The 12,468-nt window shown below is 52.7% G+C and overlaps 1 protein-coding gene across 14 annotated transcripts in view; it reads right to left on the bottom strand.

Moving 5' to 3' along the window:
- Window positions 1–9,771: 9,771 nt before the first annotated feature.
- Window positions 9,772–12,468, bottom strand: part of GBF1 (golgi brefeldin A resistant guanine nucleotide exchange factor 1) — a gene marked incomplete at both ends in the record, with an annotated part of 135,712 nt that continues 133,015 nt past the window's right edge. For 12 of the 14 annotated variants that reach the window (XM_080695397.1, XM_080695392.1, XM_080695398.1 and 9 more), the window contains 7 exons: window positions 9,772–10,052; window positions 10,496–10,624; window positions 10,766–10,946; window positions 11,073–11,186; window positions 11,451–11,552; window positions 11,755–11,885; window positions 11,988–12,138. In XM_080695397.1, the coding sequence (XP_080551523.1) occupies window positions 9,772–10,052; window positions 10,496–10,624; window positions 10,766–10,946; window positions 11,073–11,186; window positions 11,451–11,552; window positions 11,755–11,885; window positions 11,988–12,138 (1,089 nt within the window). The remainder of the gene's footprint in view (window positions 10,053–10,495; window positions 10,625–10,765; window positions 10,947–11,072; window positions 11,187–11,450; window positions 11,553–11,754; window positions 11,886–11,987; window positions 12,139–12,468) is intronic. The other 2 variants (XM_080695403.1, XM_080695394.1) reach the window with 2 other exon arrangements.

Genomic DNA, 12,468 nt, shown 5'->3' with positions numbered 1-12,468 from the left:
ACCTCCTGCGGCTGCCGGTCCGGGTGTGGCGGGTTAGATCCGGTGAAGAGCGAGACCCGGAGCTGGGCTGGGCCCGGGAAGGGGCAGAAAGTTAGAGCAGCTTAGGAAAGTCCCGAAAATACCAGGCGGAGGCGGGGCCGGAGGGGGCGGGCCTGGAAATGACGCCCCGGCCCCGCCCCGCGGCGGGAGGGCGGGGCGCTCGCGGGCCCGGCGCCGGCGCGGGTCGGCCTGCAGAGGGGCGCGGAGAGCCGGGGAGGCCCGGGAGGCTGCGTTCTCTCCTCCCTCCAGGACAGGAGCCGCAGACCCGAGGGCCCTTCGCGGCAGGGGAGGCTCACAGCGCCGTCCAGGTCCTCCTCTTGTTCCCCTCCCCTCCCCCGGTGGAGCAACCTTGGGGTTTTCAGCCAGGAGCGAGGTCACGGCTGAATCACCCCCGGGGCTTTTGGGGGGACCTTCCTGCTGTCGGAAGGCCTCCCCTTCGAATCGCTGTGGGCGGGCGCCCTTCCTAGCTTGGGGCCCGGGGTTCTGCCCAGTGAACGTGACCGTGGGACTCGGAAAGGCGTCTCCTCGGGGGTAGGGTTTTCTCCCCCAAAACGTCCCGGCTGCCTGGATTCCGGCCCAGGCGACGGGCCATGCCTGAAGGCCCCGACCCCGGCACGGCCGTGTGTAACAGTACCGGTGTGTGTCGCTATCACAGGTCTGTTTGGGCTCCAGCGCTTAGGTGCAGCTGTGTGTGCACGGTGTCAATATGCGTGTACAGTGAACGTCCCTGTCCAGGTGAGTTCCCGAGCTCCTGTGTGGTGCACGTCTGCGCACGCCTGGGTGTGTGCGCACTCCTGGATGTGTGCGCACGCCTGGGTGTGTGCGCACGCCTGGGCTGTGAGGTTATGGCGAGCACATCGAGGACTCCGAGTGCGAAGGACCTGCGTCCGCGCCTGTGCGCGGGCCGGCAGAGGTGCAGGAAGACGCACGAGTCCGCGCGTCTTCGAACGAGAAGCCGACGTGTACCTGTGCACGCTCCGATGTGTGTGCCCGCCTCTCGGGCTCTAGGGCGCCGTCACCCAAAGGCCCTCCTCCCGCCCTGCGCGGTGTCCTGGCCACCCGGGGGTCTGAACCCGGCCACTCACCGTGGCGGCGCCTCGGTCGTGGCTTCTATCCGGGTTCGACCCTCCTCGGACCCGTGGCGCCACTTCCCCAGTCGTCCGGGCTCCAGCCGGGAAAGCCCCTCTGCGGCCCCCTGGAGGGGGGAATTCCCGTGACGTTTCTGTGCGTCACGCTCCAAGCCCTTTTTCATTGGCTGAAAGTTGAACTCCGGGACGAGCGCAGCCAACCAGGAGTGACCCAGGCGCGCCCCTGGGAGGGGAAAGGTTCATCCTGGGCGGGTCCTGGGGTGACACCGCTCGGGCCCCGGGGCCAGCCCCAGGCAGGACCGCTGGCCCAGGGCCCCTCCCGTCCCCGACCCCTCCCCTGTCTCTAGACCTGTCCAGGACTGCCCTAGACAGCCGGAAGTCCCCGCTGCTGCTCGGCCTTTGCTAGGCCTAACGCTTGACTACCCCCGAAGCTGGGGAACCCCAGAGGGAAAGCCGGCCGGCCCCGACCCTCGGGTCCCCCTCCGGGCGTCGGGCCCCACTGCGGGAAGTTAGAGGAAGAGGAAGGAAGTTGCTGTCGGCCCCAGGGCGCCATCTGGCGGCCTCTCTGGAGCCACAGGGAGACTCCGTACAGGCCGAGGGCCCTTCTCTCGCGGTCAATCTCTTAATGAGTTTCATGGCTTGGGGAAGAGATGCTCTGGGCCTAAAATGTATTCTACACGTGGTAGGTTCCTCAGATGACCCGAGTTCGGGGCTCGGTGCTGGGGAAAGGAAAGGAGGTGTTTACTTGGGAGACTCAGGCCTCATTCAGCCATCATTGACTTAGAATTAGACTTAGAATTGAACTGAGGGGACCGGGCTTGGTGGCACACACTCGTAATTCTAATACTTGGGAAGCTGAGATAGGAGGATCTCAGGTTCGAGGACAGCCTCAGCAAGTAGTGAGATTCTCATCAACCTAGCGAGACTCTGTTTAAAAAAAAAAATTAGGCTGAGGGATGTAGCCTGGAGGTAGAATTCCCCCGGGCTTAATCCCAAGTAATACACACACACACACACACACACACACACACACACACACATGAATTGAGCCGTGTATGGTGGCACAAGCCTGAAATTCCGGTACTTGGGAGGCTGAGACAGGAGGTCGCAGGTTTGAAGCCAGCCTTGGCAACTTAAGGAGGACCTCTGCAACTTAGTGAGACCCTGTTTCAAAATAAAAAATAAAACAGGGAGCCTGGTGTGGTGGCAAAGGCTTGTAATCCCAGCATTTGGGAGGCTGAGTCAGGAGGATCATGGTTCATGGACAGCCTCAGCTATTTAGTGAGGCTCTTTGCAACCCAGTGAGACTCTGTTTCAAAATAAAGAAGAAAAAATAGGGCTGGGGGTGTATCTCTGAGGTAGAATGCCCCCTGGGTTCTATCCCCAGTACTGCAAAATAAAATAAAACAGTTACACATACACTAGTGCACATATGCACACACGCACACACACACACTAATACTAATAGTAATAATAATAAAAATAGAATAAAGCAGGGAACAGGTGGCACAAACCTATAATCCCAGTACTTGGGAGGCTGAGACAGGAGGATGGCAAATTCAAGGCTAGCTTCTGCAATTTATTGAGATCCTGTCTCAAAATTAAAAGTGCAAAGCTGGGCGTGGTGGTGCATGCTTGTAATCCCCGCACTTGGGAGGCTGAGACAGGAGGATCGCACGGGTTTAAAGCCAGCCTCAGATATTTAGTGAGGCTCTCAGCAACTTAGTGAGACCCTGTTTCCAAATAAAATATATATATATAAAGGTCTGGGAGTATAGCCCGGAGGTAGAAAGCCTCTGGGTTCCACCCCCAGTACCACCAAAAAAAAAAAATAAATAAATAAATAAAATAAAAGTGCAGGGGTGTAGCTCAGTGGTGGAGTGCCCTGAGTGCAACCCTGAGTACCACAAAATTAAAAAAATAAAAAAGAAAAAAGAAAGAAAGAAAGAAAAAGAAAAAAATAAGAGCCAGGGGTGGTGGTGCATGCTTGTAATCCCAGTTTTTGGGAGACTGAGACAAGGAGGATGATGGTTTGTGGACAGCCTCAGCTACTTAGTGAGGCGCCGTGCAACTCAGTGAGACCTTGTTTCAAAAAAATCAAGAAAGCTGGGCGTGGTGGCGCACGCTTGTAATCCCAGCATTCGAGAGGCTGCGACCAGAGGATCACGGTTCACAGACAGCCACAGCTACTTAGGCCCTCTGCAACTTAGTGAGACCCTATTTCAAAATAAAGAATAAAAAATAGGCCGGGCGTGGTGGCGCACGCTTGTAATCCCCGCGCTTGGGAGGTGGAGACAGGAGGATCACACAGGTTCGAAGCCAGCCGCGCTGGCTTAAGAGACCCTGTTTCCAAATAAAAAATAAAACAGGTCTGGGAGTGTAGCCCAGGGGTAGAAGGGTTTCCAGAAACTCCCACTACCACACACACACAAAAGAGGGCAGGAGGTGTAGCTCAGAGGTGGAATGCCCCTGAGTTCCATCCCCAGACCCATTAAAAAAAAATAGAGCTGGGGGTGTAGTTTGGAGGTAGAATGCCCATGGGTTCCATCCCCAGTACCACAAAAAAAGAAAGAGAGAGAAAGACAAAAAGCTGAAAAGGCATCCAATGTCTAACTAGTTTAAACTTCTCTGATGTAAGGGCTTTATGTAATTAACCCTTATATAATTCCCAATTTCCACTTGAACACATCCAGTGGTGCAACAAGGTCAGGGCGGGAATTCACCAAACACTGACTCCACGACTGGATTTCTGGCCGAAAGAGTTGCTATGTCTGTCTGTCTGTCTGTCTGTGTCTCTGTCTCTCTCATACTGGGGATGGAACCAAGAGGCATTCTACTCCAGTGCTACACCCCAGCACTACTTTATTTTTAATTTGAAACAGGGTCTCACTAAGTTGCTGAGGCTGGCCTCAAACCTGTGATTCTCCTCAGTTTCCCAGGTATTGGGATTACAGGCATACAATACCCCGTCCTGCTTAGTGTTTATTTTGAAACAAGGTCTGAGTTGATGAGAGCCTTGCTAGGTTGCTGAGACTGGCTTCTAACCTGAGATCCTCCTGTCTCAGTCTCCCAAATCCTGGGCTTATAACCGTGAGCAACCGCGCCTGGCTATGTTCGAGCTCTTGACTTGGGCTCTCCATTTCCTATTATTTCCTCTCCTCTTCATCTTGCCAGCAAATACACTGTTAGGATTCTTTTTTTCTTCTTCTTTTTTTTCTTGTGGGTCTGAGGATAGAACCCAGAGGCATTCTACCTCGGAGCTACACCCCCTGCCCTATTTTTTTTTTTTTTATTCTTTATTTTGAAACAGGGTCTCACTAAGCTGCAGAGGGTCTGAGTAGCTGAGGCTGGCCACCAACCGCAATCCTCCTGTCTCAGCCTCCTGAATGCTGGGATTACAAGCGTGCGCCACCACGCCCGGCTCTCCCCAGCCCAATTTTATTCTTTATTTTGAAACAAGGTCACACTAAGCTGCGGAGGGCCTTGCTAAGTAGCTGAGTCTGGCTGCGAACCCAGATCCTCCTGTCTCTGCCTCCCAAGTACTGAAATTACAAGCGTGTGCTACCATGCCCGGCTGTGTCTGGCTTCTAGTATAATTTTTTATTATTTCTCTCTCCCAACAACCCTAGAAGATAAATACAGGTTAAGTGTCCCTTATTTAAAATGCTTAAGGCCAGAAGCATTTCAGATTTCAGAGTTTTTTGGACTTTGGAATATTTGCATAGACTAAACAGGTTGAAAATCTGCAGGCCCCCCAATCTGAAACTGCATCAGTTTTCAGATCAGGTATGCTCAGCTGACACTACTTTTACTTGATCGATTAAGAGTCAAAGTAACATGACCAGGCATATAGATAAAAAGGGACAGGACCAAGATTTATATCCAGTCTCTTGACTTCAAGATGTCACGCTTTCCCTTGAGTGTGTGTGTGTGTGTGTGTGTGTGTGTGTGTGTGTGTGTGTGTATTAAACCCAGGGGCATTCTACATCTAAGAATCACAGGTTTGAGGACAGCCTCAGCAAATTAGGCACTCAGAAACTTAATGAGACCCTGTTTCAAAAGAAAAAAATAAAAAGGGCTATTAGACCTCTGAATTAAGCTCTGGGTTTAATTCTCAGTACCTCTCCCCTCTGCCCCCGCCACACACACTGAGCATCTGTAGGCGTTGAGCTATTCTGGCTATAATATATATATTTATATTATTTAGGCATGTACCTCTATTCCCCACTGGGAATGGACCTGTTTAGTGTGTGTGTGTGTGTGTGTGTGTGTGTGTGTGTGTGTGTGTTACTGGGGATGGGGGATGGAACCCAGGGGACTTTTATCTCCAGGGTACACCCCCAGACCCATTTTTATTTTTTATTTGGAGACAGGGTCTCACTAAGTTGCAAAAGGCCTAAGTTGCTGAGGCTGGCTTCAAGTCTGTGGTCTTCCTGTCTCAGTCTCTGTTTCTAAATAAAAAATAGCTGTGTGCATGTATTCACTGTCAACATGATTTACATTATGATGTGAGATTATAATGTACCAACAAAAGCACATTATAAAAAAATAAAATAAAAAATAAGAGAGCTGGATGTATAGCTTGGAGATAGAATGCCCTTGGGTTCAACCCCCAGTATAACAACAACACAAAAAGAATTTGAAAGAATAGAGTTATCTTCTAGTGATGTAAGGCAAACTGCATGCGGGCAAGGAGCAGATTTATAGGGTATAATCAAGAAATTGTGTGTGTGTGTGTGTGTGTGTGTGTGTGTGTGTGTGTTACTGGGGATTGAGCCCAGAGGCACTCTATCTCCTAGCCCTATTTTTAATTGTTTTAATTAAACATTCCATGTTTAGCTGGGCTAACAGCTAACTTTTAGCTGACTGAGGTCAGTATTGGCTGCAGCTCTTGGCTGACAGCTTAGAGGCAGAGAGAAGGATTTTATTATTTTGCCTATGTATGAAAGCTTATTTTTATTAGCAATTAATACAGCTCTTATTAACAATCTGTATAGACTTGCCGGGCGTGGCGGTGCACGCCTGTAATCCCAGCATTCAGGAGGCTGAGACTGGAGGATCACGGTTCGCGGACAGCCTCAGCTACTTAGGCCCTCTGCAACTCAGTGAGATTCTATTTTTTTTTTTTTTTTTTGCGGGTCTGGGGATGGAACCCAGGGGCATTTGACCTCCAGGCTACACCCCCTGCCCTATTTTTTATTCTTTATTTTGAAACCGGGTCTCACTGAGTTGCAGAGGGCCTCACTAAGTAGCTGAGGCTGTCCGCGAACCGCGATCCTCCAGGTCTCAGCCTCCCGAATGCTGGGATTACAAGCGTGCGCCACCACGCCCGGCTGAGATTCTATTTCAAAATAAAGAATAAATGCTGGGCGTGGTGGTGCATGCTTGTAATCCCTGCGCTTAGGAGGTGGAGACAGGAGGATCGCGCAGGTTCGAAGCCAACTGTGCTGGCTTAAGAGACCCTGTTTCAAAAAAAAAATTATATATATATATATATATTTATATATAATAGGTCTTGGAGTGTAGCCTGGAGGTAGAAGGGCTAACAGGAACCCCAGTACCACAAAATAAAATAAAATAGGCCGGGTGTGGTGGCACACACTTGTAATCCCTGTGCTTGGGAGGCTGAGACAGGAGGATCACACAGGTTTGAAGCCAGCCTCAGCTACTTAGTGAGGCTCTCAGCAACTTAGTGAGACCCTGTTTCCAAATAAAATATAAAATAGGTCTGGGAGTGTAGTCCGGAAGGTAGAAGGGCTTCCGGAACCCCAGTACCAAAAAAATAAAAATAAAAAAATAAAAAATAGGGCAAGAGGTGTAGCTCAGAGGTCAAATGCCCCTGGGTTCCATCCCCAGACCCACAAAAACAAAAACAAAACAAAACCAATCAATATAGGCTCAGTCCCCATGACTTTTGTCATTGCCACCTCACCAAGCCATCGTTCCCTGATGATCAGATTTCAGGCCTGAGTTTCAGTTCCTCTCTAAGCTGCTGTTGCCTTCTAAGAGACAGCATTGTCAACAAGACGTCATGGGATCGGTTCTTTTTAGAATGAACCTTGTGGTCGTAGCCAGGCGTGGTGGCGCACACTTGTAATCCCAGCATTTGGGAGGCCGAGGCAGGAGGATGAGGGTTCGCGGCCAGCCTCAGCTACTTAGCAAGACCTCTGCAACTCAGTGAGACCCTGTTTCAAAATTTAAAAATTAAAAAAAGAAATAGGGCTGTGGGTATAGCTCATAGGTGGAATGCCCCTGGGTTCCATCCCTAGTGCAAAAAAAAAAAAAAAAAAAAAAAAGAGACTTGTGGTCAATGTTTTCTGTTTCCTGGCAGGGAATCAACTTGTGAGACTAGTCAAGGAGCAGCCTTGGTGTACCCCTTTGTTCACAGAATGACCTTCTGACTTCTTTGCGGCAGCCGACACTCTTTCCTCCAGAGCAAAGCGCATGAAGATTTAAAGACAGAGCCGGAAGCACCGGAGTTGAGGGAGGGCCCTTAGTGTTCAGCCTTTTTTATACTTGCTCGTAGAGCCCTTAATATTCCTAGGGTCAGTTTGTCAAGGCTCCGGTCAGTGTGGAAACCAGGCCTGGTCTAGACCTGGGCAAGAAGGAAGCATGTCCAGGTCTCATGTCTTAGTTCCTTTTTTTTTTTTTTTTTTTTTGCAGTACTGGGGATGGAACCCAGGGGCACTCTACCTCTGAGATACATCCCCAGCCCTATTTTTTATTCTTTGCTTTTTCTTTTTTTCTTTCTTTTTTTTTTTTTTTTTTTTTTTTTTTTGGTGGTACTGGGGATGGAACCCAGGGGCCTTCTACCTCCAGGCTACACTCCCAGACCTATTTTATATTTTATTTGGAAACAGGGTCTCTTAAGCCAGCTGAGGCTGGCTTCAAACCTGTGCGATCCTTCTGTGTCAGCCTCCCAAGCACGGGGATTACAAGCGTGCGCCACCACGCTTGGCTTATTTTTTTTATTTCTTTATTTTGAAACAGGGTCTCACTGAGTTGCAAAGGGTCTAAGTAGTAGCTGAGGCTGGCCACGGTCAGCCTCCCAAATGCTGGGATTACAAGCGTGCGCCACCATGCCTGGCTTATTTTTTCTTCTTTATTTTGAAACAGGGTCTCACTGAGTTGCAAAGGGCCTCACTAAGTAGTAGCTGAGGCTGGCCACAAACCACAATTCTCCTGTCTCAGCCTCCCAAATGCTGGGATTACAAGCGTGCGCCACCACACCTGGCTTGGTTCCCATTTCTGAGGGGTCCTTTTCTACAGCTGAGTGAGGAACTTACAGAGGTTCGAACTCCTGGCAACACTGGACGCGCTGAGCAAAGGAGAGCCAAAGTAAAGGGCCACACAGCAGCCGGCCCCAGCCCCGAGGGCGAGTGCCTGCACTCTCCATGAGAGGCTGCTGGTCATGCCACTGGTCCCACTCCCTCTGCCCCCAGGAGGGCAAGGCACCATTGTGTAGGTGCCAAGACGACTTCACTGCTTCACCTGGGGAGTTTAACTCACAGCCTTCTGGGTCCCATCCAGCCCCCTGGCCTGCAGGACCACACTACCTGTCCCACGAGCACTCTCGCCTGGCCTACCCGATCACCACCATTATGCGGTGGTGGCTGGATGGAGGTGTGGGCAGGGAAAAGTTGTCTCTCTACAGTTTGGAGTCAGAGTGAATGTCAGTGCCCAGAAACACATCATCTCTGCTGTGGGCAAGAGGCCTCTCCACCTCCTAAGTTCTCCAGGCTCCTTTGTGCTCTTGGACCAGGAGCCCGTCTGAGGGGAGGAAGGCTTTTGCAAAACTGCTGCTCATCTCTGCCTTGCCTTCCCTGACCCTGGCCGGTCTGCCTCACATGTCTCTTTCTTGGAGCAGATACAGAACTGCCCAGGCCCTGGCACACCCGTGCTGATGAGGTGCTGCTGTGGCAGCAGTAAAGCAGCCCTCACCCCAGTCCTGGCACCTGGCTGGGGCTGGCGCCAGGCCATCAGGAAGCTCAGCCTCACCTTGCCTCTGACCACGCCCTGGCCATCCCATGACATGTGCCCTGACCCACAGCTTAAGGAAACCAGAGAGCACGGCAGTGCTGCTGGTACTAAGACATTTATTACAGCATAAAAAGTCCTTTGCTGTCCACGTTTCCCATATGTACACGCTCCCGGGGCCTCCGCCCAGCCCCACCTGCCTACCTTCCGTGGACCAACCAACCCTCCAAACCGACCCACCTAACTAAAAAAGGAGAACTGGAGGCGGTGGCCCAGGCTGATGGGAGGGGGAGGGAGAGGGAGACAAAGTGCAGTGTGGTGGGCTTGGCTCTCGAGGCCTGACCTGGGCAGGAGGGGCATAAGGTGGGCACTGCAGGGTTGGCACAGCGATGCCTCCCCAGGGCTGCCAGGCTGGAGGCAGAGGCTACAAGTGACGCCTGAGTGCGCTCTCAGGTTGCGCTCTCAGGAATGGAGAGCAGAGGAGGAAGGAGGTCCCGCAGTCTGAAGTGGGTCCAGGCAGGGGCTACAGAAATTCTCCTTTTCCTCATCCAAGTAGCAGCGACAGCATCTCAGAGTAGGCCTGAAGAGTTCATGGCCCCAAGACAGCTGGCAGGGGCTGGTCATAGCCTGGTGGCATGTACTGGTCCTGCTCTCCGAAGAACCTGCCTTAGTTGACCTCGGAGGTGGGTATGGGGTCTGTGGGGCGAGGTGAGGCCAGGAGGGGCACTGGAGAGGTGGCCTCGATGAGCGCAGGGTTGAGGATGATGGGCAGAGTCATGGGCGGCACGCCCACCTGCAGTGGGGAGGCCAAGGGCTGCAGGATCAGTGGGGGCTGAGTCAGGGAGGGAGGCCCATCTGGGGTGGGGCTCAGCCTGCTGGGACTAGAGGCCACTGGTGATCCGGGGGAGCTACTGCTGCTGGCTCGGGGGCCCTCAGTCTTCTCCAAGTCTGTAAGGAGAGCAAGGTGGCCACAATCAGATTCTTGTTGCTCCACGGCTGGCTTAACAAACCTCTCCATCTCCCAATTCCCTCCCAGTCTAAAACGCTGGGAGTCTCCCCTAGAGACTCATTCCAGTGTTTGGCTACCTCCTATCTAGGCTTCACTTCCTTTGTTGGACTGCTTGTCTGGTTAACATGAGTCTGGTCTTTACGGATCCCTGAAGGGTAGCCTCTGCATGTTCATTCCACATCCTTGACCTAGCCCTCTCCTCCAAGTGAGAAATGTAAGCAGCTAGATCTTCAGAGCTCATTTGGTCCTGCCATGTCCAAGAGGAGCAGGCCAACAGCTCTTGGGTTGCTTCCTTTGAGCTCTTAGCCTTTGCTCAGCAGCAACCCCAGGAGGGCCTCCTTCTTCCTGCCCACCCCCAGCAGGCTAGCCACAAAGGACTCACCACAGGCCCCCAGCTCTGAGGGTATCTCTGGGGCAGGTGGATGGCCAGGTGTTCTGGGGTCACCAGCAGCAGGAGTCAGGTGGGCTGAGGCTAGAGGTTTCTGGCCATGAGGCTCCGTGGGCAGAGGGTCTGTGATGGGCAGATAATCGGATGGCATCTCTTAGTGCTTTCTTTGCAGCAGGGTCCTGGCTGCCTCCCAGGCTCTCCACCCGAGGCCCAGAGAATGAATTCAGCTTTGGGGACTCTTGTAAGGCTGGGCCAGGCCCCTACCCTGGATGACAGTCTGCTTGAAGAGCTCGTCACGGAGGTGTGGCAGGAAGCAGTCAATGCGCTCCCAGGTTATCTCCCAGAGGGCGGAGGGGCTGCCTCCTCGTGTGTCCGCACTGTGGAAAATCTCCGCTGTGTCCATCACCAGGAGCATGTTCTTCAGAGACTCAGGGATGGCTTCTGACTGCAGGCAGCAGGGGGATCATGAGGACAGGAAAGAGGCACGGGAGAGGCAGCTGCCAAGGACGGACAGCAAGTCTCTCCAGCAGGTGGGAGGTAAAGTAGGCAGTGGGAGTTGCAGTGAACATACCAGTAGGTCACTGGAGCCTGCGTGCATGTACTTGTCCATGAAGTCCAGGATGGTGAGCCAGAGGGCCGCAAAGGTGGAGAGTGACAGCAGTGGGGACAGGTGCTGCAGGAAGACCTACGGCCCACCAGCGCCTTTTAGTCAAGGGGGGTGTAGAAACTTCTGCACCCCTCCCAAGGCTGGGAGGCAAGTGGGCCCCATCTTGCATGGGAATTTTACATCAGACATTGCTCCTGGGTGCCTGAGTCCTGCTGAATCTCCATACCTGGGGGTGCTGAGCACTCATGTCTCATCTCTGGTCCTACCAAAAGCCCTGGCCTCCCAATCCTTGGAAAAAGGCAGGTGCGGGGAGAGTAGGGGGTGAGGGGTGGTAAGTAGTACCTTTGAGAGCAGTGTGGAAGCCCTCATCCGGGTTTCTTCCATCCCACCCACATCTGCTGGGCTGATATTCTCCAAGAGCTTGGTCAACAGAGGAAACAGTACCTGGCGGGTAAATATCCAGTGTTACTGTAGCCGGGTCAGTTGGGCAGCCTTGCCCAAAGGACGCCAGGGCTGGCTGGCTGGACATAGAAGAGCAGGAAAGGTATAATCCAGCCTGAGGACAGATACTAGGGGCTCTTCAGGCTGCCTGGCTATCCTTGCCTTAGGATTTGAGCTTTATCTTAAGGCCAGTATGATGTCCTACCTTGTTAAAACAGGACTCCCATTCCAGAGCATCTAGCTTTTGCAGGTCATGTACCAGTAGCGCTCGCTGTAGATAGGTCAGCGCCTGCATCCGCACCTGGCGCCGGGCGTCACAGCACAGGCAGGCAATGCCTGAGAGGGGGAGTAGGGTCAGGATCCTCCAGACACTTGGCCCTATGCTCCCCAAGCTCCAGCATCACCTCTGCCCCACCCTGTCTGCTCCCCCAAGATTACCCTGCAGTAAAGGGCACCAGCAGTGGGCCCAGAGGGTGCGTGAATCAGCTTCGATCTTCGGGCCACCTGTCTCCAGGTGGCGCTGCTCCTCGGCCCATGAACTGTAGATAGAGGCTGCCCGTGTGTGCAGGGTGTGCATCAGGTCTAGCAACTGGGATCACAGGAGAGGGCAGGGCGTGAGTGGGGTTAGGTCTGGTGGCTGCCCCCACACTGTCCCTGTCTGCGTCCTCAAGGGGCCCTACGGTCATGCCATACTCCACGCCCCTTGCTTCTCGCCTTGTCTCAACCTGATGGGCTGCTTGCTCCAGCCACGATAGAGATTTAAGATGTGTGGAATGTTAGCAACATGGAATTTCAGTGAGGAAGGTAATTTTATTTCAGTTATATTTTATACCTTATACCTTCCCATGCCACAGAAAACCTTGTTGATCTCATTTGGAAAACAAAGTAAAACCTTGAGAGACAATGTCTGGCCAGAGCT

The sequence above is a fragment of the Muscardinus avellanarius genome (assembly GCF_963383645.1).
Source record: "Muscardinus avellanarius genome assembly, chromosome: 4".
Taxonomy (NCBI): Eukaryota; Metazoa; Chordata; class Mammalia; order Rodentia; family Gliridae; genus Muscardinus; species Muscardinus avellanarius.
This window is presented reverse-complemented; position numbering and strand designations above follow the sequence as displayed.